Genomic DNA, 27577 nt, shown 5'->3' with positions numbered 1-27577 from the left:
AGCACATAAACCTGACACATGCCATATTTTATTATCCTTTCTCCTCCACCCCCTACTCTGCCATGTCAATAAAAGAAACTGTGCATCTGTAGAAAAGTAAGCCAACACTAATTTAATTTCTCTAATGAAAGGTTTCACTTTTGTAGTTCCAGTGAATTAAAGGAGCACCATATACAGTTTTAAAAATCCCAGTACAGTAAAGGTGAAAATTTAGCGTATTTCAGTCAGAAGAAGTTAGAATTTCCAAATAAAAGTAAAGAAGTAGGAAGAACAAGAGGTTGCAGGTTATAAACACTGTTGCCAGTTTTAGATTTATGGTGAACTTTGAAGTATAACGAAACGCTGAAAAGCTGTTTATACCACTGTTTCAAATGCTTTTAACTCTGCTTCTCCATTTCCTAAAGACTCAATGCTCAAAACAGTTGTCAAGGGAAAAAAAAAAAAGCATGAAAATTTACCATTGTTCCAAAGCCTTCATTACCACACTCAAAAAAGAATTCTGAAGTCACAAATCATCAGGATTATTGAATGTTTGCATATGAAACTAACACTCAAAGCAGATTTAAAAATTATTCGAAGCAGACTTCTACCTTTGTTAAACCTCTTCAAAAGAAACTGCTCAGGCACTCCTAAATTATCTTTCTATAGCTGATGGTACATCTTGATTTGAATTCTCCGAAGACATTTTCTATGACAGAAGGGAAAAGAGAGACACATCTCTGCTTGAAATGAGCATCTTTTAAAGACACCTGGTAGAAATGACAAGGTCAGAAATTAGAAAATTATTGAAATGGTAACTTATAACTGCAGAGTGCTATGGGTGTCTGAAAGCAAACTATATAGATTCATACAAAACCATTGTTTAGATTTCCTAGAGCATCCATGACTGTGTTCTGTGTTCTGTTCAGCCAGATTTTTCTTCCTAAATGCATTGCCCTTGACAATGCAGAAGGACTGTGGATAACACCAAGTATAAATAACATCCACCTGCATTTGGGTCAATCATTATCTGCCTATCATACACTACTCAGAGAGTCTGCCTTCCTTTATACACAGTAAAATTCTGAATGTATTTCTGCCAACAATTAGACAAGAAAAATAACTATAGTTGAGATAACTTTTATTTTTATTCCAAAGCAATATATTGAGAAATAATTAGCTTCCATTAGTAAAGATAAGGATGGCATTTGAATAGTTCTGAGGCTACTGTGAATAGAGTTCACTGATAACACAATAGGTTAAAGTTCTGAATATGTTACTGGAGTTTACTTCTTTAATTGACTCATGAGGCTGAGTAACTAACTTGCTTTTTTTTAACTCCTCCCATGCTTTTGTCTTTTTATCTCTTTGAAGAGATATGAAACATTATCAAATATTTGAATCGGCAACTTGCAACTTAGTCTTATTGTATTTTTTAGACCTCATCTAGTATAATATAGCCCCAGCAGCAGCCTCTGGAAATTACAGTCATAAAAAATTAATAGCATTAAGTTATGGGTATTAAGAATCATTATTTAGAAGAACTTTATCTCATACTCTATTCTTGGTGGAATTCATTAAACATCACAAGACAGCACTGTACTATGACTCACTTTCAATAGTTAGGTACAGCTAGGACCTGACTTTTGTCTTCTGCATTCTTTTGTTATGTTTATCAGAAACCAAGGTTTCTACTCAGAGAGTTACACAACATTGCAGAGCAGTAATGCCAAAGACAGCCATAATAATATTCAAAATCATATAAATTGATGGTTCGCCCTCATGTGGTGTATTTAGCTCATTTCCAGAAAATAGCCAAGCCTCAGCAATGAGCAAGTAAAGTGATTTGGCAACTGGATACATTTCTAAGTGAAGAGGGATTGAAAAAGACCAGAAATACTGTAGTTTGAGAGAAGAAAAATAGGAAAGGACATTACACAGATCATGCAAATGTATTTAAAATAATAAATGTGGGTAGGGAAGAATGTGAGTTTCATCTACACATGTAATACATAAACAAATGAACGTTTAATGAAAGTGGAAGACTAGTGATTTCAGCTAAAACAAAGAATTTTTGTTTTTCAGACACATACACATAAAATCATGAAATTCAATACCAACAGCATAAATGGAACTTCTAAAAGTTATCTCAAATTCCTTACTCAACAAAAAAGTTTTAAAAGTAAAATTTACAGGAAAATTAAATTAATAAATAAAAATACATGCTATGTATATTTCTATTAAAAAACATAAGGCATATATAGCAATATACTGTTCTTAGCATTTATGAGTTAAATTCTAATGTAAATAGTAAAGAAAAACTACAGTCAATACCTATGCTGAAATAGACTTAACAAGGACAATATATATGAAAACATCAAAAGTACTTTTACAGAGTTTTTTATTTGAAATGTCAAAATTAAATGTCATGAGATCTGGAAATGCAAAACTATGGAAAAAAAACAAATGTTATACATCAATGCAATATTTCAAATGAACTTAACTGTAGCCTGTATGGCCACAAGATGACAAGGAATATTTCTGTTAATATATTTGAGCACAGACCAGAATACAGACAGTTTTAAACATATTGATTTTCTCCCAAAACAACCACTAAGGACTGAAAGACAGGACGAAGATTTTCTGCACACCTTTGTTTTCTTTGATTTTTATATTTTAACACACGTAATTTCAACCATGATTTTAATTTTGAACTTTTTTTAAAATTATATTTTGGGGTAATTACAAATGTATTTTAAATAATGGATATAGCTCATCCTTAACTCTGCCTTATTGCCACCTATTTCTTTTGAATTTGCTCCCCTTCTTAAATTAAAGTCAAACACGTGACTGCTAAAAGATAATATTATCATGAGCTATTGTTAATCATTCCAAGAATCACACACACATACATGTTTCATTTTATGCAAGCTTTTATGGCCAGGTTCATTAATATGCTGTGGCTGTTTTATGCTACTCTGGAGTAGTGCAAAGCAGCCAGAGCATACTGGCTGGTTCAGCTAAATTTGCAACTCCTTTGTTGAATAAAAGCAGTGCAAAGCAGTTGGAAGGCACAGCCCAGTTTCCTTCTGTCTCTTGCTTCTCCTTCACTCTTGTGAGCACTCTCATTTGTTTCCATCGCCTCCTGCATCCTCTGTATTCCACTTTACAGAAACACATCTCTCCTGTCCTCTGGAAACTCCAAGTACACACAGAGACATATGTGCATGTACAACACAGATCTGAGCCTCTTTCTGCTGCCTGCTTTACTGAGCACATCTGGTGTAATGTGGAGCTTATGAAAATAATTATTTGAACATTACTAGTCAACCATTGCTCTTATTTTTTTTTAGAACTGTTGGCAGAAGAGAGTGGATTACATCCTCATAAACTTGAGTGTAAAATCATCCTCCTAGAAAACAGCCACCATATCCTCTGGCTTTCAAAGAGATTAAAGCAAATTTAACCTGAATAGGTGGAAGTAAATGATGAAACAAATTCTCTAGAGGGATACTTCAGAGCTTAAAAAATAATGGAAAAGAGCTGTGCATTTTTGTTATCTTAGGAGAAGAGATGCTTGTCCTTTAGAAAAATGTCATTATTTGGAGGATTTTTTATAGCTAGGCCAGTTCCTTAACTATGGTAAACATCAAACAACACTTTTCTGGCAAAATTAAATGGCACAGTGATTTGATTACTGCAATTATTTTCGATTCTACAGAGAGTTATCTATCCTACATTTTCTGCTACCTCCTTGTAGTTAACACCAGCAAACTTATTTTCTTAGTATAAATAAGAAAGAAATGAAAACATCTTTTATAAATGAATGAGCAGTCTTCATCTTCAAATTAGCTACAGCCACTAAAATTTGACTTTGCAATAGAAAGACTTAGTTCAAAAATATAGTACAGTTTTCATGTAGGACTGCAATCAAAATGGCAGACACAAAATGGCATCACAATTTTTCCTGTTTCCAACTACAGTCCCAGCGCAGCCACTCATTCAGCATGCCTTTGAAGTGATTACTCTGAGTTCAAATTTTTCTGCATTTTCACACATGAAAGTTGTTTTTTCTTGAAGAAATAGAAATATTTTCTCAAACGGTTTGGAGGAAGAGTGAGGTGGAATATTATTCAGTCCTAAAACAATTTACATAAAATTGATTTATCTGGTTATTTATACGGTGGGAAATAACTAGTATTCTCTACCTGCATGTATATATGTATGTGTGTAAATGCTTCTACAAATATATTCTGACTTACAAACTGATATCAAGTACATCATCATATATAATAGCTGGCTATTGAACTCTAGAGACAGAAAAGAGCCTTGGTCTCTTTTTCTGTGGACACTATCATCATCAGAAGGATCTCTGCTGTGAAATTTGACAGTTAATCAAGTAGTAACAAGCTACCTAGTGTCAAGGCTGGTGACACTTCAAATTTGTGCTTGGCGCAATTCTAGGATGAAGTTAGGGCTCTGCTGGTGAGAAAGTGAAAGCTATGTGTACCCACTGGAGATTTTTAGATTATTTTAATGCAAATTTCTCAGTTCCTAAAATCTCAAAGGATTAGGCTCTGAAGCCAGCCAGTAAGCAGGAAGCCTTGGCTTCTCTCTAAACATACTCCACTCATTTGCGAATTTACTCACACTTTGGTTACAGTGGAGAGGACCTTCAGCAGATCCATTCCTGTCTTCACTAGGGAATGAGTGTTGCCCAACCTCTCTGTCTACTGGTAGGTATAAAAAGAAATTATCTCCATTTTCCCCTCATTTTTCTCTTAAGATTGAAGATGTTCAAAATTTGCTCTACATCTTAGTTTGGACCTTCTCTGTAAGTCTGTCTATAAAAGCATGTAATCTAATTTAAAAAAAAAAACAAAACACAAACCAAAAACATATCATGCTTTTCTATCTCTGAAATTCTCTTATTTTCTTAAAAATTTACTTGTAGACAGAAACACCAGAACAAGAGCTGATTTGTTGGGGGAGCATGGCAAATCTTCTATTGATTTTCTGGACTTTTCTGGACTCTTTCCAGTCTGCTGTCTCATAATTCTGTTCTGGCTAAACTGAGAACTTAGGCTATATCATGTGTGACATTTTGGATAATAGCAAGGATAACTTCTGGCCCATGGATAAAGCGTCTCTTTACTAGGAGCTGTAAATTTACCTACCACTCAGACCAGATCTACAGAAACAGCTGGTCTATCCTAAGTAATTCACAAATTTTTGTATCCACCCATCTTAGTTCCATGCTGTTTCTTTCAATGATCCCCATTCAAAACTGTCATACCAGTCATACTAAATCCATGTCAGCAAGACCTACAGAGGGCACAAAGCCTGTGATCAGGTCAAAGGGGGCTGAGACTGTAGGGAAACATTTCCTGTTGTTGCTTGGAGAAAAACATTCACATTCATTACAACATTAATCACAAAGTGAAATGGATGCATTTCAAATAGCAACATTAAATTTTTCACCATCAGCAATTTTCCAAAAGGAGATTCTAAACTTAAATTTGACTTTGCCTTAAAAATATATAGTCAAGTTTGTCTGCATATGATTAATCAGAGTGTAGTAAGTTACATGAATTTTATTTTCCTGAATAGTGCTGCTTTGCTTAGGAACAGAGACTGACAATCCCTCTAACTCAGAAACAGAGTAATAGACATAGCAGCAATGCTGCTCCAAGCAATTTACTAGTGTGCCCTAAAATAGAACTGTGAAGTACATATTTGTAAATGCACTATTAAACCCAGGTATTTTTTATCAGGATAGAAGAGGTACCAATTATGGTTACAGTCTCAGTATGCGTGTCTTCTGTTGAATAAACTGGGACCACCATTCTCTGCATCGTTAGATGGCCACATTACCTATATCATTAATGGGATGGTTTGGATCCAAACCAAGAATGTTGGAGTGGAAATACCAGATATATTAGTATCAGACATGAATACCAGTGATTTCAACCATTCAGTTCCCTAACTTACGTAAAAATCTCATGGAAGTATAGGAAATATCTTGGAAAGAGCTTGAGGCACTACTGAGTGTAGAAAATTTGGAGCCTGACACTTACCATTTGTTTAGACTCTTTTTAGATACAGACAAAATTAAAACTTTTTCCACAATAACAGTGGGATACTGTGAATGTGTAAAGCTATTTCTCTGACTAGGGCTTAGATTCTGATTTCAGGTGTGCTGTTTATTAGAAACTCTGCATATTATTTCATGGGCTGCACAGAAGTTCTTTGGAAAAAAACACACACACAAAAACTCCAACAAACAAAAATAACAGTTTCATGGATTTTTGTGGTGCATTTTCTATAGAGTATAGTCAAAAACTGTATAAGGTAATTGCACCATTTCAAACTAAATTACTTGAAAGAGATTAGAGATACACATTGCTTTTTTCATTGCCTTTCTTGCATATCATTATCCTTTAAATGAAACTGCTTTTCAGAGGTGTAGCATTTGCCCAAATTTGAAAGATGAACCCTACACCTTCCCTAAACTTCACTAAACTCTTCCACTGGATTGTCTTATAGTGAAAGGAAATGGTGTATGTAAGACAGGACACTGAAACTATAAAAGATAGTGTTTTGGACTGTTCTTATCTCCACTGGTCCCATGAAAATAAGACTTAATAGATTATGAGGCATCATCTTATGAAGGAATAAAATTTCATTTATGAATGAGTTATTGAGAATATTCATTATGAGTGAGTAAAGATAAATACAGCATGCAACATTTCCTATCATTCTTATTGCAGTATATCAAAATTATTTACTTTAATTAAGTAACACTTTACTGCAATTTGTAGAAAAAATACTAATGGTCAAATCTGTGAACATCATAATGGATTTTTTAAGTGAATGAAGAACACTGGATTTGGACCATACTTCATATTGCTTTCTGTCTGTTCTACTGGCATGTAATTGTGATCAATGTGAATGTGAGCAGTAATTTTCTTCTGCCTGGTAGAAATACTTACATTTAAATTTTATGGGTAGAGAAGTAAGCAAGCTCAAAGTAATTTTGCTAGTATGGCATAATAATGAAAACAAAAGTAGCAAGTTAAATAATTAGGATTTTTTTTTGTTGATTCTGTATGTATGATCACAACTATTAGATTACCCATTTTTTAATTTACTAAATTCTCATATACTGAGATTTCAGGATTAATTTCGTTTCACCATGGATTACTCTCCTGGCTTTTAATATTACATTAGCTTATTCATGTGCTTTTGTTCCACAAACAGTTTTCAAGACTCTTAAATGGTACCAACCTGAATGCTGTGAGATACTCAACATCACCCATAGGAGGATCCAAGCCACCTGTCCAAGCAATATTTATGTTATACCCTTCACCAGGGCCACTTCCAACCTGAAAAAAAGAAATAAAATGCCAAAAAGAGAGAAAAAGAGGAAAAAGGAGGAAAAGAGAGAGGGAAAGGGGAGAAGAAAAGATTTCTCAAATGTGCATTAGAAACAAACATCAAACAACATGTCAGATCAGCCTTGTTTGACAAGGACTGCTCTGGGTTATGCACTTGTTCTCCACTGGTCCCCTGCTCCCAGTAGACAATTTGGTAATCTGGTGTAATTTAAAGAACCAGAGAAGGACAAGAAAATTAGGGGTAATCATGCAACGCAATTACCTGAAAGATACAAATAAAAATGGGGCTCTAAAGAAATAAACCTAACCTCATTTGGGGCTCCACTGCCGGGGAAGAAGTTGCCTTCATCATAGCGATGGAGGGAAACATACAGGATGCTGGGGTCAGCATAAAAAGCCTGCTGTGTACCGTTGCCATGGTGAACATCCTAAAGGAGAAAGAAAACAGATGACAAATGTAATAATGTCCAACTCAGTGTAGAGAGCTCAGTTCTGCTTTCTTTTACACCCCCCTCCTCTCTCTCTCTCAGTTTCTCTCCCTCTCCCTTGCCCTCCTTTTGTCTTTCCCTTTCCCCCTCCCTTCACCACCCCATACTTCCTGAACTTTCAGGCAAATTACTCTTTAATGCACTCATTTTTTAAACTGGCTTCTAAAAATCAGGAAACCATAGCGAGCGTGCCCTGGAGACTCCAGATGAGCAGTCATTGAGAAATCCCAGTCCTTTTGTACAATTAGATATTTATACACCGGCTCTTTGTACTCCTTGCCTCAGTGATGGAATCTAGCATCCTGTTTTATGGAGGAATTTTATGACTTATTAACTGCCAACAGTTCATAACCCCTCAGGCTTAATTAACTAGCCTCATTGGCCTCTGAAGAAAGACTAATGTTTAAACTACAAACTAGTATTTTGCAGAAGGATCTATGGTTTACAGAGCTTTTTCACAATTCTTGACAGAACACTAAACATAAGAGTATTCATTGATTTGCCAAGTTCCACTATTGAGGTCAAAGGCTCTGCGACCAGCTGAGTAAATTGGCTTTCTTGAAACATTCAGTTCTGTTCAGTCCCTCAGCAGTTAGATCCACATCAAAAGAGATGCCAGATGCAGAAAGGACTTCATACTTCATTTTTGCAAAATCATGACGGCAACAGTTGAAGACATAGGAATATGATCTCATTAGCTATTAAATCATCTGGCAGATAGGATGGTGCCTTCCACAATCAAGGAGTGACCTTGGTCAGTCTCCATATTTCAAACATTATATAATGACAGTGAATAAAATTCTGTCTTTAAATAAAAGGCTGACAAAGAAATGCTGACAGTATATCTATAAAACAAAGGCTGATGATGCAGACATTTCCTTTTTTTTTTTTAGTTTGTTTTCACAGTTCACTACTATTCTATGTGGTTAGACACATAATAATTTTACAAGTGAAAATGGAAAATCCACTTGCCTTTCAGTAAAAGAAAAGTTTTAAAAAAAATGTTTCTTCACTAGCATTTCTAAGAAGCTGAAAAATTATAGATGTTTTTTATTTTCCTCCTTTAAGACATCCCTTTTAAATTTCTGATTTAAAGAATTAAGGGGGACGGACAAAGTGTGCTGAATGGCAAAACTGTCACTGTTACCCAGTGTGTATTTACTTTACAAATGCTATGAGGTCTAAATCCAATTTAGTGTCTACAAAACAGAAATCACATTCTCCTCACTATGCCTACTCCAGGAGGGCTAAAGCTGTACCTCAGGGTGTGCACTGCCAATAGCACAGCAAGCACTGGACATTGCTTGTCCTCCTTGCCAGCTGAAGCAGCCCATGAATTTCACTCACATTATTCAGAACTCTACATTGATTGGGTCCTACTTGTATTGCATTGTGCTTGACTTGGACCTCCTCTGGGACCTCTGTAGTGTTTCTTTTCTTTTCTATGTTAAAAGTACTTGAAACAACATGAGGATGGAGTTACAGCACAACTGGGACTTAATGCCAAGGTTAAATGTAACACATGAGACATGCAAAGGAGAACACACTGGTATGAGGCTGTTGAAGATTTCAAGGCAGCCAGTCTAGTGTTAGATGGTTCTGACTGGCAAATGAAGTAAAATCTGGCATGCAGCCTAATCCCAGAATCCCATTCAGTTTTCAGCTGTGAAAGAGTTAATTGCATCACTCCAAAAATTGACTCAATTGGTTTACTCCAAAAAAGACTCAAATCCTGCTAACATAAATGCAAGCATGGGTGATCCTGGAAAGAGGATTTCAACAACCTGACAACCTATGCTGGGCACATAGATAGATCTGCATGGACACAGTAGAACTTACTTCGCTATTTTAATAAGTCTTTCTTTTCCATACATATTTGGGGCTTTAGACATATTCTTTCTGTAACAGTTTCCAAAACAGATGGAAAAATGTTAAAGGGGCATAGAGATATTTTTTTTTTCCTTATTACTTTTTAAAAATTATTCAAATATCAAGTTAGATTTCTTGTTTAAGCTTTGATTTCACTAAGAGCTCTTTTTTGAAGACCAGTAACATCTCTGATTAGACAAAGGAATGTGTTCTTTAAGACTGAGGATGTTAGCATGAGAGAAATGAGTTTGTATTCTGACCTTAGTAGATAAAATATATTCAGGGTATATAAGTCAGTTCAAAACCAGAGATTTATACAAATGGTGGAATGAGGAAAAAAATCCTGTCAGATAGGTCTTTTATTTTACTGTATAAAGAGATTAAATAGATGAAGGGAAGACTGACAATTAAAAAGTTAAGAATTCATATTGAAGACATGTAGCAGCTATGAAGACTACACTTAATTTGTAACTAGAATACATGTTAGTGTGTGGGATTGGATATTACTTTTTAATATTTATATTGTAATAACATGTATAGCTGCCAACTTGCATGAGGTCCTGCTGTGCTAGTCACTATCAAAATATAATCTTAAAGGTTAATTTCAAGTCTAACATCTGTAACTCCATTCTTTCCTTCAGATGCTCCAAACTCTGTTGGTGGGAATAAAGATGTCACTATTAACTTGTTCATTCATTCAGTTTGGCCTATGATTTATCCATAGTTTGCATGCATAAGAAATTTTCCGTATGAACTTTTGTACATCATTGCTCTGACCATGGAGCAAACTAGGGACTGGACTGCAACTGCTCCAGGAATGAAGTCATCTGTGTCAGCCATATATTTCTTCCTTTTCACCCACTGAGTTATTCTGGTCAATGGGACAGTTGTTGCAGAAAGGCTGAAAATTCCCTATCTACTTTCTTGAGTAAAGATAGGCAGCTTCATAGGTAATCATTTGCACAGGTAATGATTTTCACATTTAACATTGCCTTGAAAAACTGAAGCTGAATTTCTAAGTGCTTATTGACTAAATATATAAAAGGGAAGTGTTTTGGTTTTTTTCTCAACAAGGCAAATAATAACATTTACAGGCAAAAATACTTAAAAACATTCACAAACTTTGAGTAGGCTTTTCCTATTAAAAAATGAGAATAAACAGAGAGTTCACTTTTGACCAGAATTTACATCAATAAATGAAAGATTCAAGTCAGCAAACAGACATAACATACAGTAGAAGTTTATAATTCTGGCAGTTTATGTTTCTAAATGATAGCAGAACAATCTGAGAAATATTTCAAAATCATTCTAAGAATATTTAATCTACACATATACTTAGTCTGCCACTCATTTTTCACTCACCATTCCTTCTCCCACACTCCCCCTTTCTCTGCTTCTCTTCAGCAGTCAGTACGCATATTTAACTGAACAAAAGTGCTAGATGGTAAGGCCATGACTCCACAATAAGATTTAATTATGAGTGCAGATATGAACAAGATTTAGACTATTAAGCCCTGCACTTCAAAAACCCTTTAACATATTTTGTCTTTAAATCTTTTATCACCTGCAAAAATTAATTAAGTGCAGATGTAACAGGTTAGGTTTTGATGCCAGGGTTCATTTCCTGTCTATGCTTTGTCAGACACCCTATTACACCTCGTCTTGAACTGTAGGAAAACAAAAATGGTGCTCATAAATCAGCATTCAACTTTCCTTGGGCTGTGCATTGGGCTGATCCTTTGAGTGCAAGGCAGAGCTCCAATTCATTATTCATGAAAATAATATAGCCAACATGCCAAATGTCATCTGCATTTAAATAATCCATTTGTTAAACATATTAAGTATTGTGTAAAAATGCCTTCTATTAAAATACAAGACTAATCCAATAAAATGGATTTTTAATCACATAGGTTTTCTTCAGGGAACCACCAAAACCTGGAATACATGACTAGAAAACTTCTTGGGCAGAATGACCTGTTGATTTGTTTAATAATATCAAAGTTACATAACAAGTCAAATCATTGCGAACTGAGGAAGGTGGTCAATTTTGTTACCAATGCAACAACATTCTTTAAAGAATATCTGACTACTTGGAGTTTCTATTCTGTAGGGAAAAGTAAACTTGTGTTCTGTAAGGTTATTTTAACAGTGGAAGTATCAATTCATTTAAGGACCATAAAAGTTGCCCTGATCTGTGCCTTCTTCTCATTAAATTGCAGTTAACACCACTAAAGTGAAACATAGATGTTTATAGCTTCAGTACTGCCATCCTGGCTTTAATGAGTTCCCAAAATCAGAGGAAATGCACACCTTTATTACCTGTAGGTATTAAAAGCAGGAAAGTTGGACTTATAAATACAAATTCATTATCTTTTATCTAGACGCACATCGAGTGTGATGCTTGCCAAGAATACATACCAGATCTACAATCAATATCTTGCCTATATTTAGCTTGTCTCTCAAGTATTTGGCAGTAATTGCAATCGAATTAAAAAAGCAGAACCCCCTGTGGAATAGAGAAGAACAGAAATAAGAAAGCAAATCAGTCAGGGAAACAGCTATAAATAATGTTCAGAGCATTTTAAAAAATGCTATATGATCTTTGAGGCCATAAATCTGCTTCTGGGAGTACCTAGAAAGCCTTTTCAGTCATCTGCTAGCAATTACAGTTCTTCAGAGACATGCACAATGCAGGTGATTGCCAGTAACCTTAGTGCTCCAAGATGGGCAATATTCCCTGGTACTTACATGGCTGTTGATTCTTCAGCGTGATGGCCTGGGGGCCTTACAACAGCAAAGCCATTCTGTAAGAACAAGATAGGTTTTCAATTATCAGCTTAAAAAAATACTTGACTCAGGGCAAAACATAGCAGCAGGCAGATGGGATTGAAATCTATTATAGCCTCTTGAGCACTTCTTCTATCCAATCACCCTTTCATAGTACTGCCAGAAATAATACTGTTGAGAACAGTTGCAAATAAGCTATATAAATACACACATGTGCATACATACATACACACACAACATGATCTAAAGAGGAGGAAAAAGGCAGAATGAGAAAGCCCTGTTATGAATTCTGCTGTTTAGAATTCACACTTAAAACAAAGGTCATCTAAGATCATGTAATCTTAATTTGCTCTATCTTGAGATGCTTCAAAATAGAAGTAACTTAAGGTATATATTTTACATGATTAGCCATTGTTGACCTTACCTCTGTATAGACTAAATGATAAATTCAGACCCACACACACATATTATTTCTAACAGCAGAAAAAGAATGACAAGGAACATCCCATATTTCTGCAAACCATAAATTACACTTGGGAACCTGCTATGCTCACAAGTTAATAAATTCCCTGAAGTCAATTTCTAGCACACTTTTTGGAACTGTATGTACATTTCACAAAGTACAGCACTAGGGTCAGTGATGACAAAGGAATTTTTTGCCTCTGGAGTCATTGAAGATAAAAGAAAAATGGAATCTTCATGCTTCCAGTGTGGGTATGGTAAAGAGAAAATCTAGAAGTGCTGGCAAGGTAGCTCCATTCAGACAGTCAGATTATATGTTCAAGAAGCAGTGTCTCATAAGGTTATGTATAATATAAAATTTCTCTGACAACAGTTACATTCAGGAAAACACTACTACATCATAGTACTTCCTCTTTATTTCAACTACCCAAGGTAGTCCTTCAATTCAGCTATATATATGCCATCAAACTAAGACAATTGCTATATACATAAAAATACGAAATTATAATCTGTACGTGAGATATCTGCCCATGATATCTTGTATTTTCACACAGCTTCACACAAACACTAGATGTATATGTATGCCTACATGACCAATCAAGCATTGTAATCTCAGTAAGGAGAGGACAGGAAGAAAAAGTTTGTAATATTTCTGTATTTTATTCATCAGTATTAAAGTATTCCAGTTTGATATATTAAAACTTGATAAATGTAAATGTTTCAGTCTTCTCTTACCTGAGAAAAACATAATAATCTCATAATAATAAAACATAAAAAAAACATAATAATACTAAACTCATACTGGTGTAAATACAGAGGAACATGACAGTTAATAGTCACACTGGTTCCTGTGAATCTGTTTATTTACAATCATATGAGTGCATGGTTTGTGTGTACCTGTGGAATTGTCTACCTATGTTGCTTCACTGGGATTTATTTATAAACAAATACTACCATGTCGTCTTATTTAGTTTGCTGCTAGATGTAATACAAGCAGCAGCAGCCGAGTTTTGTGGAGCATGGCCAAAGTTCTACCAGAGTACAGTAAACTTAAAGTACAATACCAAGGGACTGCATATGTAACAGTGGTTCTTCTGGCCACCTTTAAAGAATCTGAGGGATTTGATATCATGACTTATTTTGCATAAGTATTCAAATAAAAAATACAAACCCAAACAAACAAAACACAACAACCCAATAATGAAAGGCACAAAACCGATATATGTTAGTATTCATGCAGGCATTCCTGGAGATGGGATATAAATTTCCCATAGATAAAGTACACCAGAGGAAAAAAAAAACCAAAAACAGACAACTAATTTGCAGAAGTAAACTAGCTTTAGACTCTCAGCTAAAACTGTATTCTCTATCCTTCAGAGGATTTTTTAACATTTTCTTCTCACACAAAACATGACTTAGAGAAGAATTTGGCAACAAACTCTTTTGTAGCCCTTATGAAAAAACAAAGTATGCTGATGAATGTCAGGATAATGAGCTGAAAAAAGACTCAGCAAAGAGGGCATTACTAGAGAAAGAGCATGATGCTACCTGCATTTTCTTCTCTTGATATCTTTAGGAATTTGGAAAAAGTCCATGAAAGGCTTACAGCTGCCCCTGCTCAGCTAACAGCTCATTATCATCTAACTTTATCAGTATTCCCAAAAGATCAATATAATTAAGATGATTATCTCTAGGAGGATTTCATGGGGTAATATAGAGATAGAAAATATCAGCACTGCTGTTTTTGACAATATGACAGTTACAGTGTAGGCTTTTCTTCTGTTCCCTTTGACAAGACTCTTTGGAAGCCCTGTTTTATTACATATAGGTAATTTCTGGAATCAGAGCTTAACTATTACAGTTTCACCAGCACACAGGATATTCACAACAGGGTTGTGACCACAAAAAAGTTCAGTATTCACATGGGAAACTTTCTTATTTTAAGAAATACTGAATATTATAAGAAATACTGTGCATATGTTACACTGATGATAAAACACATAGTTGAATTATACCAAATGCTGAAACCTAGTTACCATACAGAATTATTGGCAACTTTTGTGTAATTGATAAAGTATTTAATTTCTCCTACTTGCAAACTTTGCATGAACACAGCATACATTAGTACAATGTAACATGATTTTTTATTTTATTTAGGCAATTTTAAATACCAGACAGTAAGCTCAGTAGACAGTAGAACAGTAGATGAAAAAGCAAAAATCTGCTTTAAAGATAGAAAGACTAACACAGAGCAATATGGTGAAAATGAAGCCAACACACATAAATTCAAAGCGTTTTTGTACAGAGCCTTATTTATACTAGGATACAGACACCTTTATAAGTAGACAGAACATTAAACTGACTGACAGACATGAACATTAGAAAAACGATTCATGTCTGTGCCATTATGTGATTACCTTTATTTAAATTTGAGGATTAAGAATAAATCCTGAATAGAGATATTCTAAAATCTGTGCATATTTGTACAACAAAGGAAGAGAAGTCTGCCCAGACTCAGTTTACACAGAAGATCGACTGCAGATAAACCTGCTGAGTTGGACCTTTAAAGAAAACTAAGAAAAATGTTGGTCTTTTTCCACAGTCAGCTATGTATTCTCTTCTTTCATGACTCTAGATAGATAGTTGGATGCTTGATTTCCAAGAATAGAGGTGTACATCCTACTGTGGCCTTCTTGCCGTTAATGGTCAAGCTAATCCCTTTCTGTGATATTCTGGGCTACAGTGTTGGTCTACATCAAGCTCGGGCATCTACTATGCCTCTCCATTAACCTTTCCAAGATAAGTACTCAAAACAATACCATAACATGAGTGGACAATCCAGGGCTTAGAACTGACTATCTATAACAGAGTTCCACTGGTCTTTCTATTACATTACCTCCATAAAGGAGGTAAAATTAGATGCAGACAATTTTTCTCTAGGGCAATACGTGGTCTTTGTGCCAAGGTGTGAATGATTCCACATGACAGTCTTGAGGATCTTGTTCTGCCTAGATTCCAAGTGAACCAAGAGTTACCTGGACAGTCAAGTACTCCAGGTATGATGAGAAGCCTCACTGAAAAGCAGCACATAGTAGTTTCAGCCTGGTACTACTCTAGTAAAATCATCTGGCTTTTTGTAGACTTCAAGAAAAGCCAGTGCCACACAAAAAATAGCAACAAACCACAGCAGATACTCCAAACGCACTTACTGGAGTGCTTACCCTCCCTGATGAATGGCATAGCCTGGGATTGTGTTACAGCATGTGGCACTGATAAGAATATGGTTATCTTCTTCCTGGTAGCAGTTGCAAGTGGATTCTTGTAGGCAGCCAAGACTTAAAGAAGCCCTGATGTTTGTTATTGTAGGTCTTGGCTACACCAGAGATGGCAGAGTTAAGGATGGTACTAAGGCCACTTTAGGGATTATAACTGCCAGCTACACTGCATGGATCACCTTTTAAATATAAAGAAATTAGGTTTTATATTACTTTATAAGGATATTATTTAATATATATGTAGAATATATAGATATATACACATATTCATACATATATATAAGTATATATGTAACTCAGTGGATATAAATTCTGACAGGACAAACTGATACATTTCTGTCTAATGATGTATTATACATTTCTGTATAATTCTCATTCTGAAATGCATGCACATTGAAGCAAAAAAATAGAACCTTTCCATTAAAAACAAGTACTGCCTTATTTAAGCAGTGGTAATTTTAAGAGTTAAGTGTGAGATAGGTTAAGGGATTTAGACACGTATCAATTAAAAACTTCTAACACCTAACCTTAGGAGCAAGTTGAGCTTCAAGTGTGGAATTCAGACCCCCAGTTAGTTACCCGGTCTCCATCTAAAATAGACAGAATAGGTGAGGTTGGAAGTGACCTCAGGAGGTCATTCTGCTCACCTCCCTTGCTCAAATAGAGCTGCCTACAGCTAGTTGCCTAGATGTATGTCCAGATGGCTTTTGTATATCTCCAGGAATGGAGACTCTACAACTTTTCTGGGCAAGTTGTTGTATTGCTTGGTCACCCACATAGTAAAAGGGTTTTTTCATATGAATCCTCTGCTCTTTAAGTGCCGATTGCCTCTTGAATAGATGGCATAGATGTCACTGCTCATTAATACAGGGGTTTACAACTTAAAATACAAGAAGACCTTCAATTTCTAATATTAATTAACAATTTTTTGTTTTTGAATAAAAGCTGAGGAAGAGCATGACCCCAGACCTATTGTTAGAAAACTTAGGCTGAAAAGATGTGTCTCAATATCTATTTTATGGACCACATAACCTAAATACACAAAGTATTAGCTCAAATTCATCCCCATGTTCAAGAAATTGAATCTGAGCTATGCCATCCATCAGGGAGGGTAAGTATGGGAATGAGTGGTGTAAGGCTGAGGCAATCCTTGGGCACCTGTTTGGGGCAATTTTACAAGCTACAGCCAGAGCTGTAGTCACCTAGAGCTGACTAAAATTTTACAAGCCAGAGCCAGAGCAGGAGTCAGGAGTTGGCCCTGGGGGTCTACGAATGCAGTGAACAAGAACCTGTGATTTAACAGAGCAATATTAGCATATAGATTTGCCAAAAAACCAGTAATGGACATGAGGGAATACTATTTTGCCTTGCAGAGGAAGCTAGTAGAGGCCAAGTACACAGAAATGGACATTAAATACTTAACTTTGATGGAAACAAAGAGTTCCCTGTCTGCTTTCCTGAAGGCCTAAGTGGATACCATCAGAAAACTTACATGAAAAGCTGGTGCTTGCAGACTAGCTCAGATACAACCATGATGGCCTGTTTAGCCACAAGTAGTGTTAACTATATTGGGAAAGAAAGCAGACAAAAGAGTTTTAGTACAGAGTGGTCATGGAGGTAAGCCATGTACCACACATATAATTAAAGTTGTCTGATTATATGAAATAATAACAGTCATCCAGCTATAAATATAACCATAATTGCTGGGATAGAGTATCTAAGAGATGATTTAATATGAAATTTTGCAATTTTTCTAACTTTGTAAAAGCAAAGAATACAAACTACTATCTAAAAGATTCCATTGGTAACTTTGAAGACTTTTATCAATAATATCTTTAACAGTAGTAAAATAAGTATTCATTTGTTACTGTTTTGTACATGTATGTATTGTTCAAAATGCTGTGGATGAGTGTGGAAAAATTTCCTCTTTTTGTGGCTGTCTCACATCACTTTTTTTTCAATTTTTTTTCAAGCAAAGGGAGATTTTTATAGGGCAGAGGGTGAAAAGGTAGAAGCAAGGGTAGGGAAGAGCTTGCAGGAGAAATACTGTCCAGGAGGCACCTGGGCACAGAGCACATTTCATGAAAGGAGATTTTTGTGGGCAACCAGAGGAGCTGTGTGGGGTTTTGTATTGCTTAGGTAGCCATAAAAATTTGCTGGTCAGAAGCTTCACCAGAGGAAGGACACTATGGGACTAGGGAGACATTTATTTTCTGCTATTTTTGCTTATTTTGGCTTTAGAATGGTATTTTTTTTTTTTTTTTGCAAGAAAACTTAGCAATAGAGCTGTTAAATATAGCTGAAAGATTTTTATTCAGAATACTTTTAAAACTAGAAACTAAGAACTTGGGGGGAAGATGAGGTTGATTAAGCTAATTCTGTTTATTTGCTGGAATATCACTACTTACCACATGATGATTCCTCCACAGCCCTGGGTAACAAAGGCCTTGAGAACAGTAAAAACCAAGCGCATTTGGAATGAGAGCTTCAAGTTCAATTTAAGTCATCTATGGATTGTACAAAGACACCAGAATGGCAATGACCGAATTCAGGAGGTTTACTTTGGTTTTGATTCAACCTGACATATCAGAAGGAACAATCCCCAGGAATGTATCAGATTCTGGTTCAGGGGAAACTCATTTCAATTGCTTTCATTCTGTTAAATGACCCTTAGCTACCAACAGGGCAACTTTACATGTATGTTTGTGTGTGTGTGTCTGTGTGCACACCCACATATGATAAGGTAGAAAAACAGCTTTTGCTTCACTTGATTCAGCTGAAGTGGATATTCAAGACAGTCTCAGACTTTTAACTTATGTGCCTTTGCTCTTGAGTGTTCTTTATAAAGATTGCTTCTTAATTCACTCAAACTTTTTTTTTTCTTTTTTTTTAAGCAGGGAATAATCACACAAATTCTACCAGCTCCTGACAGTGTTTTGTGTAGGTCTCTTCTGTTTCAAGTTTGCCAGATTAAAAGATATACAGCACTACATATTTCTATCACAGAAAACAGTGCTACCATCACCAAAATTTACATATTTAAAAGATATGTAAAGTAAACTAGACAGTAATCCTTATTATAGGTTCTGTATTCGAAATACTTAATTCTAACTTATAATAGTACTGAAGGGGTCATCTGAGGCTGAAGAAAAATGTTTCAGCAATGTTCCTTTGTATTTTCAACAGTTACATGTTCTGCCCTGGCAATGAGTTATCTATGATGATTGAAAGTCATCTCCCATTGGGAGAATGACTCCCATCTCCCCTTCAGTAACATCTCCCAGAAAGAGGTTTTTATTAGGTATACTCTTTTTAAATTATATTTTTCATCGTTATAATTTTTATTCCTGCCAGCCAATTCAAAGACATTGAGGACAGACAAACAGAGAAATGTACAAACTGTTATCAGAAAATAAATTAAAACACATTTAATTTTCACAGGAACAAATAACATTTTGGAGGACTTCATTATTCAATGAAATATTATTACTGCAAAATTATCATACTAACCTAACTGAACTCCAGCTTTTTAAATGTAGTATTAACCATTTCATAAATACCTAATATTTATGAATATTTATACCAGCAACAAAACAGGTGCTGGCATCAGCATGAATAATTTGGTTAGCAAAATTAAAATATCAGCAACCTAAACTCTTTCAGGAAAAATAAAAACAACAATTTCACACTCTGAGTCCTAAAGATAAGATTCTTTACAAGTTCTAACAGTTACAAATGAAATCTGAAACTCAGAAGATCACAGATGCAGAAACTCTCCTTATTTTTCTCCAAGACTTTTCTAATGTGTGGTTTTTAGGACAGATGCAGAGGCAAGGGTAGAGTCTCCTGGCACACAGCTGCTTATGAGTGCAGTAGCACAGCAGCAAGGAGGGGAGTTGAACTGAGCTGAGCATTGCAATGGATGCAAGGGAAGCACCGGGCCAGGCAATAAATGAGACAGATGGCAGGATAGCACCTTACAGTGCCACATCCTGCGGCAATGAAAGAGAGCAATGAGAGCCTCAGGAGACACTTCCAGGAAAGAAATGCTCTCTGCATTTTTTTGGGCCCTCTTTCTGAAGATGAGGTCATTAAGCAGAGGTTAGAGACAATGATTTCCAGGTTCATGAGATACACTGCATGCAAGAAATCATATGCTGGGCACTACCTCTATTTCTTCCACAAGCACTAGGGAATATATCATAGAACTTCTTTTATCTGATAAAAATATTTGTTGGATATGACTATGGTGGAATTCTATTCACCCAGATCCATACACTCCCCTCTTCTAGAAATCTGTAGTCAGGCAGCAGACTATTAGAAGCTTTCTAAATTAATCTGTTTGGGAAATGAGAAATGACCAAACACAGATACATAAAAACAGACAGGAGAGGTGTGGCTCTGATTCTCCATAACATAAATATCTCATTGTGCATCATCAGCTTTCCTAATTATAAACAGCTTGAAAAAAGTAACCTTTCTGCAATAATTAGGCTCATCTACTGTAACATTGCCAAGAACACATTAATCAGACATGTAAGTAAATTAATGAAAAAAGGATAAGCATAGCATTTGATTCAGTACAACATCACATTTATAGTACTATATATTTCAGTAGTGGTGTGATTCTTTATTCTCTATTAAATACTACCTCAAAAGTGGATATTAATGATTGTTCATTACTTTATTAAGCAGATCCACAGAATGCTTAATTTTAACAATTGTATATAATTAAATAAAAAAATCCAGATTAAGATTTCCCAGAGAAGCGACAATTTGTCTTAATTTAAAAAACAAAAACAAACCAAACAAAAACAACAAGAAGAAACCAACTAAAACCCCCAAAAAAACACCACACCAATCTCCCCACACCCAGAAAAACCAACACCACTGTTAATTACTATTGTGGCTATTGTTTTACCTCCGCAGTACTGCCATACTGATGTTTTTCCCAGTGATCAAGGAGATCAAAGAAATCTGATGTCTCACAAGGGGTTTGAACTACAGCAAAGAGAATTCCTCTTAATTCCTTGTCAGTTTTTGAACACTGTCCAAATCAGATAAACAACATCTTGCTGTTCTCAATGAGACATGTGTGCAATGGGACTGATAGTCTCAGGAAATTCAGAATAAAGTAAAGAATTTTTTTGCCTTGTATATGAGTTTGACTCATGCCCAGCTCTGCAATGAATCTCCCAATTGTTCTGCAGACTTTCATGGTTTATTTTGCAGTCTCATCTCTTTTCTTAGCAACACGTTCCTATAGCTCCAACCTACTACTATCACTTTGTGCCACAGCAAGCAGTATCAGTAGAGAACATGGAATAAGCATAGACATTGAAATGTCCTGTCCTTCCTGAAATGAACTTTGTATTGTGTGGATGTGTCAGATCCACATCCACACAGGGCACTTGATGTTTGTTTCCACACTCTAGCCCAGCACTGTTGTAAAAAATGTGTGGTGTTTAAACTGATTGAATTGCCACCGAACTGCCAGACCACCATCTGATAGCGATCCACAGTGGTAGACATCCATGGTGTGTTTCTCTGCTGCGCTCATCTTGCTGTTAACATGATGTAGAGCTGTTATAGCTTGCATGCAATTCTTGGAAGGTGCTTTTTTTATCATCCAAAAATTCTGAGGCTGTAGCAGATCATTCCAGATTCCCATCAGAGCTTAATCCTCCCACTCAGTACTCACAGTACAGGCCCCAAATGGTTGCTTCACATGCATATTTGCTCAATGAATGCACATGAAAGTGGGTAACTTCATCTTCTTCCCCTTAGATTTTCACAAATACACTACAAAATTGGTATTTTCCCTAACAGAAACAGCTGATCAGATAAAATGCAGGAAGATGGAAAAGGAACGTGTAAAGGCATAAAGGTAGACTGAAACATACCGATCTATGGGTCTAAAATCATATGGAGATTGTAGAGAACTCCAGAAAACACTGCAAACCGCCCCCAGTGCAATTCACTATATGAGAGTATTGACAGCAACTTGCTCGCAAACCCTGGGTTTGAATGGATGCAGTGACAACGCAAACAAGATGACTGTGCCAAAATAGCTAATGTCAGGACTGTTGCATTTACAGAACTTCTGCTAACATGCTTTCCTACTGACAGTCAGGCATTAATAACCTTTCCATAGCCTTAAATGAAAAATACCACATGCAGATTGATAGTTCATGCAGATGCCATAGAGGCATGTAAATCACTGGGCTTCATGCTGGAAGTCTAGGAGCAGGTTAGATAAACACCTATGAAGAATGGCAGGAATATTCACAACTCTCTTTCACAGTAAATCCCTTCCACTTCTGTTTTTCTGATGATTTGGTTTAAATCAACTACTGGGCATATTGAAAAATTGCCTTTCCTATGTCTCAACTTGCAAGTTGCATGAGTCTTCAGCTCCCTGCATTGTAGAAAAATATTCTATTTAGGAGCAACAATAATGTTACATTAAATGACAAATTAGTTCTAAATATAAAATACCTGGTACTAAATATAAAATATTTGTTTACAGACTCCTGCAACACCAGTAGAAAGAGAAGTCTCACAATGGCTGATGAGTCTTTTCAGCTGTCTTTCACACACTTATTTAAGCAAGGGCATTCACATTGTGTGAGACACACCACAAATGTCTAGAGGTAAGTGGTAAAGATTCCACAGTGGACCTCACTCATGTCAAATGCACACAGGAATAGCTCACTATTCTTACCAAAACTTGCTTTTAAATTGCCTTAGACACTGGTGTGTGTCCTACAGTTTCTAAAGGTAAGAACTAGCTAAAAAATTCTTCTTCACGTTCATTATTCCTCTGTGTGGAACAGTGCACAGTGAGTTACATCTCTTACTATGCAAAAAAAAAAATCTTAAAGGGGATGAAGAACCCATCAGAAAGGATATACAACAGGATCCCATATAATGCACCCTACCCATGATCTGAGATTTCAAAGTTTGTACATTTTGTGTGGTACCTGGCTAATGATTTCAGTACCTGAACATAAAAGTTCATATAAATATAAAAAATATAAAACTGCATTCTGTGATGTCAGAGCTATAATACTGCATTTCACCTGACTATGCTGTCATTTATACCCTGATACAATCTATATCTAAATACATATATGGATGAATGTATGTACCCATTCCCAAATAGGTAGCTAACACATTTCGATTGAAATAACAGAAATATACAGGAAGAAAGTTTTCCAAACAGAATTTGTAATTTTTAGAATTCATCATGCAGTGTTAATTTTAAAATATTTATTTCCATCTTGATTCTGGAAATAGGACTGAATCATTAGTATGCGGACTGGAAAGCGAATAAACAGTTTCATTAAGGAGACATGTTAGCTCCAACAATGTTTATTGGGGCAAGCCTGCGCTCCGGCTGCATATGGTGTACCTTTAAATAGGGCCGTTAAAATACCAAATAAAATGTCAAAGTCTGTCAGGTCTGGAGCTTTTATAAATTGTTTAGACTGGGGATAATTTGGGTTTCGAACATCATGCCTCGCAGATCCGGCGGCGCGGAGACCGGAGGATGAAGGGGCCCGGGAGGAGCAGGGGCACGGCCGGGCTGGCAGCCGGGCACCGCCGGCCCATCGCCTCCTCGCCAGCCGCGCCCCCGGCCGCCCCCTCGCCGGGAGGCAGCCCGAGAGTACGCACGTGACTGAACAACCATATTAAAAAAAAATTAAAAAGAAATAAAACTTGACTTCAGAGGGAGCGCCGCCGCCCGTGGCCGGAGACGAGCACGGACTTCCCCTCGGGCTGCAGCACCTCAGCGGCGGCAGCCCCTGCCCCGGCACACCTCGGCGGCTTGCGCGGAGCCGAGCCCCGCCGCCCCCGCCCGGCCGGCGCTCCCACCCACGGCGCGCCCGGACCTCACCTTCAGCTCCCGGGAGGCCACGCGCGCCGCCAGCTCGATGACACAGCCCACCGCCATGCGCGCCGCCCCGGCCGAGTGCAGCTCGTTCCAAACGGTGTCACTGTCCACCTGAGCAAACAGCCGGCCCCGGGGGCAGGCAGGAGAGGGAGAGCATGAGAGAAAACAAACCCGTGAGGGAGGGCTGGCAGCGTGACAGCCCGTGTACAATAACATCAGTCTTCCGTGCTGGCCGGCTGAAGGGCCTTCTGGACATGGCTTTGCTTATGCTTTTTCTCTGCACGGGCTTCTCCAATGGAAACACATTCCTGTCATGCCTCGCTGCCATTCCCTGTTTAGATTTCTCACTACAAACAGTGCTACATCGGCCCGGCCCGGCCTGCTCGCCAGACGCTCCCTAAGTTGGCTGCAGAGGCGACGGGGACCTGCCAGCCCCCGGACCGTCGGGAATGTCCACCGGGAATGTCCACCGGGAACGAGCAGCCGCTGCTGCCGCAGCCCGGGCCACCAAAGCTCATCAATGGCACATCACCATTTCTTAAACAGAGTAGTAACCTCTCGTTTTGCCTTCCCAGGCAGTTGTTTATAAGCGACTGAAATTAACAATTAATTCTTTCCAATAATTTCAGCAGGCACTTCTGCTATAGACAGAAAATGGAATTATATGAAGCAAGACCCTTGCTGTATCTCCACTCTCGATGAACTAATAAGTTTTAGCTGGAAGGCTTTATTTTGTAACAGATGAACGAGGGGTTTTAAAGCAGAGAAAGTTATCTTTTGCATCTCTAAATGAGAGAGTGTGACATGTGAGCCATTACATTATAAAGAATATACTTACTATAAACGTGCCTAAGCAGCACTGCTCTACAATTTCAATCAGTGCGCTAAAACTTTACTTTTGAAATCTGTTTTAATGAATATTTATTTGCAGAAACTTATCAAAACACATAGGTGAGAAGTTGTATATCCCTATATATACTATGTATTACGTAAAGCAGAAAAGATGGTGTTAAATAGTCTGAGAAAGTTATCCAAAGAGACAGCCAGACTTCCTCGATGCACCATGGGAAGTGCATTTAATTGTAGCATACCGTACAAATTTATCATGAAAAGAAAAATGGTTAGAAATAGACAAAATACTGTGGCAGATGCTATTTGGATGACTTCCAAGCACACTGAGACATGTTTTCAGTTTGAACCAGAAGCTTCTGTTCCTAATTCCATTAAAAAAAAAAAAAAAAAAGGAAAGAAAGAAATCAAGTAATTGAAAATGGATGCAACTGCTACTTGACTCTAGAAGTTCAGAGGAATTTCTCTGATTAGTCATTTGAAACAGAAAGAAGCTTGATATAAGCTTGATCTTCTCTACACCTGTCAAATTACTTTGCCATTACTGTTACAATAATATTATATTTCAAGCTCTTTAAATTATCTTATTTTTCAGTATTCTGGACCTGATTTTTCTATCATTTTGATCAGTTTTGTGTGCATGCAGCAGAACTAATGAAAATAGTTTGTCTTTGCAGTAGACCTGAATAAGAAAGCTGCAAGTTTAGAATAAACTTTGTAGTGACAGCACACTGTTTTCATCTGAGAAACTCAAAATGTTGTACAAACTCAATTAAGCATCATCAGCTTGATATGGGATGATTTATTATACTTGTTTTGTAGAATGGTAGCTTGAGACTCAAATAACAGTAGGTTTTCAAAAGATGCATGCTGATCAATACGTAATAAGAAACAAGAAAGAAACCAAGTAGTAAAAAAAGTAATGGCATTAGTTACATTAGGCAGGCCTTTAAGTTATCTTTCTGTTGCTTTAGAGGAACTGTGAATCAAATTTCACTTTTTAAGCTAATCATGAGATAAATAAGTAGAGGTCATTGGTTAAATCAATTTAATCAAACCGTAATAAAGTTTGAAAAATACTGTGCAGTATTTTAAATAAGGAAGTATCAGCAAGAGGGCTGGGAGGGAGTACTTTCTTACTATTTTTATGGCCAGCAAATTAAGCTTAACATGAAGGAGTGGCTGATGAAAATGATTCAATGGCAGCTGCTATGTACACCAGGGCATGAGCAGGAGCAACCTGCATCCTCAAAGGGACTATGATTCATTTCCAGGAAGGCTGATTAAGTTAACATTGTAACCACAGCTTGAGAGTACCCACCCTTAAGACAGTTGTCTGCTCTGAGGCATGAGACTGCAGTCTCTCCATCCGCTGAATGCTGAGCATTGGCCAAGGTACAGCATTTATCATTTTCTGCTTTCAGCTGAGTGTGAGGAGACTGAACTGGGACAGTAAGACCAAGTATCTTCCACTGAAAAAATTCCCTCAGACCACTTGAATGACTGCTACCTTAATTTACCTGGACTGGTAGAAAAAATGGGCAATCAGGAAACAGAACAGTGTTTCCTGAGAAATTTTTCAAAAATGACCACCTAAATGAACACAGGAAATTTAGGATATTTTAGCTAATCTCTTGGGCATGGTACCTGTAATGAGTGGTAAAGTCTTAAAGCTAGGGGTAGCCACTTGAAGCTGCATACTTCAATGTAAAGTTACTATAGTACAAGAAAAGTAACATAAATACATTAATATTTACCTTTAAAAGGTAAATATTACAAACTTAGGTGTCAAATACTATTTAATAGTCTTGCAGAATTAAGACTGAATTTCTGAGGAACATCTCATGAAGAACAACCTGGAAGAGCTAGCATCACACAGAAAATGCTTTAGCTGTAACAACTAGAAAATGCCATCTCACTCCATTTTATATCTTTGTAAATTCTACGTATTCCCTTAAATGTTTCAGGTGTTTAAACAGAGATTTTCTTTTAGTGTTACTCAGTGTTTACTTTGTAAATTGCTGTTGAAATACAGTGGTATAAATGGCAAACCCATTAAAATTACAGCTACTGGCTGGCCCATTTGTCAGGCTGTATATGAAATGAAGCTCTAAAATCCTACTGATATGCTTTTCTTTATTTCTGTGAGATGAAATGATTGGATTTTGAGCAAGTAAAGGGAATAGGATTAGACACTGTGGTTTCTGGTTCTAGTGCATGTATATATCCCATATATCTGACAGCCTATCTATATGCTGACATGCATGAATTTGTGACAAATGTGATGCTTTCTGAATCACCGACTATGACAAAGTCAGATGGAATTTCATAAGAGGTTATTTTTGTTCAAGTGCTTTGAAGCAGCCAAAGAATTCAGTGAAAAAACCTTTCTGGATTAGGATTGTTACTCAGACAATATTAGACTAAATGTACAGAAAATACAGAATTTGTAGCAGAATCTTAGCCTTTTTTTCTGTTTAATTATGTTTAATATTTAAATATTATTTCCATTAGGAGTCCTTTAAAAATTGTCAGGATAGAAGAATGTTCTGAATTGAACCAAATGAAAAAAAA

At 36.6% G+C, this 27577-nt stretch overlaps 1 protein-coding gene across 21 annotated transcripts in view; it reads right to left on the bottom strand.

The window, feature by feature from the left end:
• HDAC9 (histone deacetylase 9) overlaps positions 1 to 27577 on the bottom strand; it is a 472095-nt gene that overhangs the window by 89388 nt on the left and 355130 nt on the right. For 19 of the 21 annotated variants that reach the window (XM_077787618.2, XM_077787599.2, XM_085573125.1 and 16 more), the window contains 5 exons: positions 24158 to 24265; positions 12482 to 12537; positions 12152 to 12239; positions 7685 to 7804; positions 7267 to 7364 (listed from right to left, as the gene is read on the bottom strand). In XM_077787618.2, the coding sequence (XP_077643744.2) occupies positions 7267 to 7364; positions 7685 to 7804; positions 12152 to 12239; positions 12482 to 12537; positions 24158 to 24265 (470 nt within the window). The remainder of the gene's footprint in view (positions 1 to 7266; positions 7365 to 7684; positions 7805 to 12151; positions 12240 to 12481; positions 12538 to 24157; positions 24266 to 27577) is intronic. The other 2 variants (XR_014953235.1, XR_014953236.1) reach the window with 1 other exon arrangement.

The sequence above is a fragment of the Lonchura striata genome, chromosome 2, assembly GCF_050655825.1.
Source record: "Lonchura striata isolate lonStrDom1 chromosome 2, ASM5065582v1, whole genome shotgun sequence".
Classification (NCBI taxonomy): domain Eukaryota; kingdom Metazoa; phylum Chordata; class Aves; order Passeriformes; family Estrildidae; genus Lonchura; species Lonchura striata.
This window is presented reverse-complemented; position numbering and strand designations above follow the sequence as displayed.